Genomic DNA, 6,507 nt, shown 5'->3' on the forward strand with positions numbered 1-6,507 from the left:
AGGAAGAGTGACATCAGACACTCTGATCACAACCATTCAAGCACGAATTCTCACTGCTGACAGCATATGGTAGTTCAGTCTACCATCACGAATAATGATTTCTTCCTTAGATCTAAAACAAATGACAAATGCCCTGTAGTCACTGGGGGCTGAAGGTTATTTCCAGCCTCAAGAAAATGCCATTGTGCTGCTTGTGTGGAACTTAACCAAACACAGGAGACAGCTAGCCCAAATTTCTCTCATGTAAGGCTGCTTGCAGCTGGGAGACAACTATCAGAGCAAGCTCATTAGGTGTACCCAGTGTTTTCATGGGTGCAAAGACAAACCAGAGGAGGAGGAATACAGTTCTGGGAAAAAGTGATTTGTATTTAGTTCCAGAGAGCACAAAAGAACTGACGGGTAACTCAGAAGGAACAATAAATGAAATGAAAGCAGACAAGTCCGCATGAAAATGTGGCTGCTTGGAGATAGATGAAATAAGTTTGGGATATTTGTTGCTTGATACATCTGTGCTACTCCTCAGTACCACCAGTTCCAAGCTCAAATTTGTAGAGGCCTCCCTGGTGTAGATCCAGGCACTGGTTCCTTCTTATCCTGGGCTCACGGATCAGAGTCTTGCTCTTAAGTAGCACAAAGCATTGGAGGTTACAGAAAGGTAATATTATAAAATCCACTGACAGTTTGTACAGAGATTCTGTAGGCCTTTGAACTATGACATCTCTAAAACGCCACCACTTCCAGCCTTTGCGTCTCCCAAGTGCTTCTGTGCAAACAACACAGCTCCTGGCAGCACCAACAAACTCAGCAATACCAATAATGCCATCACAGGGACTTGCTTTATTTCTATTTCCCCTTGATTTTGCTCTCGTTTCTAGTCAAATTCTTTGCATGTGTTTGTGTTCCTCAAAACCAGACCTAAGCTGCTATTTCTTACCCATGGCTTTACCCCACTTTGCACAGAAAAACAAGACTCCAACTGGCACCACATGCTAAGGGAAATACAACACTTCAAGATCCTCAATTTTCGCCCAGACAGGACAAAGATCTCCAAATAATTACAGTAAATGCTTCTACACTGAAGCATTCCACATCCACATTCCACATCTTAACAACAGTTCAGCATAATTTTTCCAAGTGAATAAAGCTGGCAGCTGGCAGAAGCCCATCTCAAAGACAGCCACAGAACAGGACAGACTGCGCAGTGTTAGCACCAAAGCTTCGTGTAAAGCACAGTTTATCTACAATCCTGACTGGCTGAAACACAAAGCAAAGCACGGCTCAATTCAGCATCAACAACTCGAGCACACAATTTTCTAGATTTTTATAAAGATTTCACTCTGTTGCCCAAACAGTCATTGCAAACTGCACTCCAGGACCAAATACACCAACCATGTAGAAACATCCAAGCCATGGCACAGGAAGGTACACAGCAGACAGCCTTCTTCAACCTTCAGCTATGACAAATAACTGTGGGAAACCACACTTTCAAGACCAGGCTCTAGATGAGGTTCTGAAATCAAGTATCTCTCAGTAAAATGGGGTAAGAGATTCAGTACTGAAATCCTTAACTGAGGGAACTCAGCTATGCTACAAGGGCACAGTGCAGCGACAGCTGCTCTTAGCATTAAAAAATGCTTCTGTAAGACACTGAAAGCAAGTGACTGAACCAGCTCAAAACCTTTGAAGCTGCTCTCTGTCCTGCTTGCCTGGCCTTTAGATCCAGTTACATGCTGCACATACACTCTAAACACTCCTTTTAAAGGATTATGAGCTCTATATAAACAGCCTTCAGATTGGTGGTGTTTCAGGAACAAGCAGAATTCACTTCTTGCTTTCCTAGAGCCATAATTCAATTTAAACGTATGTTTCCTCCCTTAGCTTTTACCACAACTTAGGATGGAATAGTCCTTACTGAAAGAAATGAGGCAGCAGATGCTGCAGAGGGGTAAACTTACAAAGTGAACAGTACCTGCTGCAGTTTCCACTGCTTGTCTTCCCGGAATGCAAAATGCAGGAGCTGATTACTTCTGGGCATTTTCAAATTAAGGTCCTTGAAGAAAGAAGCCAACACATCAGAGCAAGCAATCCCCACATGCAGAACATAGAGGCTGCCAATCCATTCTGCCTCTCACACCATCTTGGCAAGCTGCTAAAAGCCATTCCACCATGGTCAGAACATCAGTCCTTTTCCAAGAAGATGTTAAAACCACAGATAAGCTGAAGGGAATTTAGCATACCAAGAACCAGGCAGGAAGCACCATCTCATCTCCAAAGTCTTCTCTCAAGAGAGCTTGAAATTACAACAATGCAAGTAGTAAAGGCAGAGAATCCCCATAAAAGCTGACTGCACCATAGGAATTTCAGTGCCAGCTGGTATGACTACCAACATAACCTCCATCAATTATGCTTCTTTCTTGAAGCCAAAGAGGTAAAACTTTTGCAAAAAGTCCAAGTCTAAGGGTCTATATGGTCTAAACTACAACCAAAGACATCTCTTATCCACTGCCAGTTCAAATGGCATCAAGAGTGCAGTGGTATGCCATGGAGGGGGAGCGCTCAAAATGCTGGATCTTGAAAAATTTCAACAGTCCTTGAAACATTAAGGATTTAAGGCCTATTAAGGAAGACAAGAAATACTTATTGATCCCTTTTAAAGCATAGCAACGAAGACCTCTCCCACATCTCTTTATGGTACAAAGTACGGATATACTTACAGCTTGACACAAGGCATCTCCTTGCAGTGTCAACACACCTTTTACCTGGTCCATGCTGAAATGAAAAGAATGAGAAGAAAATCTGGGTAACACAGGTCATAGGAGACAACAGACACCCACACACACTGCCAGCAAGCACTGTTCCTCCCCAGGCCATGCAGCCAGCCACGCTCCCCTCCCTCTGGGGGTCAGGTGGACTCTACAAACACATCCAAATCCCTAGTTCTTGGTGTTCTGCCATACACTGTGCACCACCACACCCTGCCTGCCCTACCTAAAACATCACGTTCTGTTCCAAACAGGGTTTATTTCATGTGTCACCTATCAACACTCTGGCTGCTGTTACAAACAAAAAAAGCATACCCCATGCCCGTTCAAAGGTCCTGCAAGATGGCTCACACCCCCAGCAAACAGTGGGGGAGGGTTGAGGTGCCTGGGCTGTAAAACTCACTTTCCCATACCTTACATAGTAAGGTGCTTCAGATTTGCACTTTTTAAGATCCACCTCGGAAAAACGAGGAATAAAAGCTAGGCTCATTTTAATGCTGTAAGATTTGAAGACTGTGATTTTCAAAAACAAGACAGGAATGCTGCACCCTTCTTTGGCGCTCGCTATGCTGCCTCTAAGCAGCAAGGCACTCTGCTATGCCCATGGCTTGTAACCCTGCCAAGGCACAGACATTCAGACAGAGGACTATGCTGTAGATCAAAAAATGGACAGCTATTTCAGAACTACACTTCTGAAGGACCACATACAAAGCTCTGTTTGTTCTGTGTCAAGGAGATTTAGCATTGTTATCTTAGGGAAATTACAACAATGCTTAAGATTTATCCAAGGTCAGAGTCAGAGCAGGTCTTGTAGGTTAAGCTCACAGATCCCAGAATCAAATGTCCCTTGGCAAGAACTGCTGACAGCAGTGCACAGATGCAGTACACCAGCACGTGGTCAGGGATCAATGACTGTATTACAGAGACAGTAGGAAGCTGCAAAAGTCCAGTCAAAACAGCCCCTGAAACATGAATACAGACAAACTGCTAAAGTAACCTGCCATAAGAATTTGTTTTTCCATAAGGCAAAATCCCATACGGAATGAGGCCCCTTTATTTCAGCAGTGCCACGGGAACCGTTCCCAAAGACATCTGGGAGGCAGCATTCCTTCACCACCAAAGCACAGAAAATGGCCCCACAAGGGGGGAATCGCGGCCCCAGCAGCAACACCACTTACCCTGCCACACTCAGCACGAAGCTCTCCTGCTTGGCTGCTCCTTCCGAGCCCCCCGCTGGCAGGGCGAACCTGTGGGAGGCCTCCTGCCCCAGAGAGAGAGCAGTGAGTGCTGGAGCCCCCAGGCCTGGCACGCCTCAGCCTGGGCACAGGGAGAGGCAGAACAATGCCAACAAGAGGCCTGGACCTGTGCAGTCACTTCTGTGAGCCTCCAGCACCCTGCCCAGTGATCACAAGAGAACAGAGACATCCCCTGACTCTTGTATGGGCACCAGCATGCCACGGCTCACCCCAGAGTCACAACAGAGCAGAGCTGTCCACTGTCAGAGAGCCACTTCATGCAGCTTCACAGTCATGCCTGCAGGGCTCTCCCACAGCACCCCCAAGGATCAGCCCTTCTGACTGGTTATACTGGCCACTGACTGTCCTGCAGCCATACCTCATCTTTAAAACTAAGACATTCTTCAAAAGCAGTACAATATATACAGAAACTGGAGGTCATCTTCACCCCTATTGGGCCATATGCCACGTCAGAGCTACAATCCTTCCTCCTTGGGCATCTTCTTCCCATCATCCCCTCATATTTGTCCCTGCTCTTGCACCACCCACTACCCCCACCTGAGCAGGTGATGCAGAGAAGTGGTATGTTGGGGGAAAAGTGGGCTCAAATGGGGGGGGGGGAGGGCATGCGTGCAAGTTACTGCATGAGCAGTAGCTTGCTAGCTGAAGGCAAGCGTACTGCTTCCTGCCCTCACATGGCAGATTTCTTGGAAGATTCAGATTCTCTGTTCTGAAAACATTCATGCCCCAAAAATAGCCTGGGACACACACCTGGCTGCTTCCACACGTCCCTCCAGAGCATGGAGCATGGAGGATGCTCCATGTCAAGAATGGAACATCCTCAGAGAGCACAGCTTCACTGCAAGTGTTCAAAACCAGACAGCTGGCAAACCCTTGGGACAGCACAACAAACAGTTGATGGCTCTTTCTGTACACTCCCTACTGAGATTTCTCCTCCCAGCAAACAGCAAACAGGCAAACTCTCAGCACAGAGGTGCATGAAACACATTGCCCTTACCTTCAAAATATCCTGCAGCTGTTTCAAAACAGCATGGACCTCTTCCTGTAACAGCCATTTAAACTCTTCTTCCTACATTGCGGAAAGACAGCAGCAGAAGCATTAGAACTATTTGCCAAACACTAGAAATAAACGTAACTGACATAAGAAAATGATTTAAGCTGTAAATAGAATGCAACGTGTGTTATCTTTGCATCACGTTATTAGGAGAAGAAAGATCATTTTTCTGCTGGATGTGTTCAGAGGCCTTGTGGCCTTGTTCTCTGCTCCATCCCAGACAACTCAATTCTCCACATTCCCGCCCTGACTTTAATAAAACAGAATTTGCACAAATCACTGCACCAATAATCACACCACTAAGAATCACAGAATCAAGGTCAGAAAAGACCTCCAAGCTCATCCCGTCCCACCATCCACCAACACAGCACACCGTGCCAGTCACTGCCACATCCGCAGTTCTTCAACACCTCCATGCACGGTGACTGCAGTGACCCCCAGCTCCCCGTGCAGCCCATCGCAGTGCCTCAGCACCCCTTCTGAGAAGCTTTGCCTGTTCTCCAACCTGAACTCCCCCTGGTGCAACCCGTGGCCGCTCCCTCTCATCCTATGGCCGTTACACGATACGGGCAGGCTGAGAGATTTGGGGCCGTCCAGCCTGGAGAACGCTCCATGGAGCTTTCCTGTGCCTAAAGGAGGCCTAAAAGAAAGCTGAGAGGGACTCTTTATCAAGGAGTGCAGCGATAACACAGGGGCACAACGGACTCAGGACTCCGTGCCGTCGGAGCGGGCACCTCCGCCTCTGCAGCGACCTCTGTCCTCGGGGTCCTCGAGGGCAGGGACCCCCAGCAGCCACCCCGGCAGCTCGGACACGCGCACGGCAGCGGCTCTCACACGGGATTGTACCGCGCCCGCCCAGGGGCAGCTCGGCCCCGTTAAAGCGCTTCGAAGGGGGCGCCGCCGGGGCAGGACGGGAAGGGACGAAGCCCCGCGGCTTCACCCGCAGTGCCGCCCCGCCGCCGGTGCATTCGGTCATCACGGCGGCTCCGAGTCCCCGCCCGCACTCACCAGCACCGCTCGCTCCGCCGAGCTCACCATGGCCGCCGCCATCCTACCACCAGCCCCGCCCCAAACTCCCCCATTGGCTGTCTACCCCGCCTCCAGCCCTGCCCACGCCACGCTCTATTGGCTGTCGATCAGCGTCCACTTCCGCCCCACACTCCCTATTGGCTATCGCCCCGCAAGGAACACCGCTTCCTCCCTCCCCTATTGGCTGCCATCACGCCCCCAGCTCTTTTCCTCTCTTATTGGCTGCCGTCCCTCTCCTAGTCCCGCCCTCCGCTGGACTGAGGCGCGGCGGTGACGCGGGAAGAAGGGCGGGGCGGGGCCATGGCGCCTGCCGGGCTCTGCTGTCCTGCAGCCGCCTTACAGCATTACGGACGGGAGCAGCGCTCCCCCTCCTTCAGCGCTGACGTAGCAGTGAGATAGCCTGCAG

At 49.3% G+C, this 6,507-nt stretch overlaps 1 protein-coding gene across 9 annotated transcripts in view; it reads right to left on the minus strand.

Annotated features, from left to right (window-relative positions):
* Positions 1 to 6,174, minus strand: part of ROGDI (rogdi atypical leucine zipper) — a 30,049-nt gene extending 23,875 nt beyond the window's left edge. For all 9 annotated transcript variants that reach the window (XR_007380128.1, XR_007380127.1, XR_007380122.1 and 6 more), the window contains exons 1-5: positions 6,081 to 6,174; positions 5,016 to 5,087; positions 3,941 to 4,023; positions 2,715 to 2,769; positions 1,970 to 2,050 (exon numbers count right to left, since the gene is read on the minus strand). Coding sequence is in view for 1 of the 9 variants with exons in the window: in XM_048962366.1 (XP_048818323.1) it covers positions 1,970 to 2,050; positions 2,715 to 2,769; positions 3,941 to 4,023; positions 5,016 to 5,087; positions 6,081 to 6,122 (333 nt within the window). In the remaining 8 variants the exon portion in view is untranslated. The remainder of the gene's footprint in view (positions 1 to 1,969; positions 2,051 to 2,714; positions 2,770 to 3,940; positions 4,024 to 5,015; positions 5,088 to 6,080) is intronic.
* Between the last annotated feature and the right edge of the window lie 333 nt (positions 6,175 to 6,507).

Source organism: Lagopus muta, chromosome 15, assembly GCF_023343835.1.
Source record: "Lagopus muta isolate bLagMut1 chromosome 15, bLagMut1 primary, whole genome shotgun sequence".
In the NCBI taxonomy this organism is placed as follows: Eukaryota; Metazoa; Chordata; class Aves; order Galliformes; family Phasianidae; genus Lagopus; species Lagopus muta.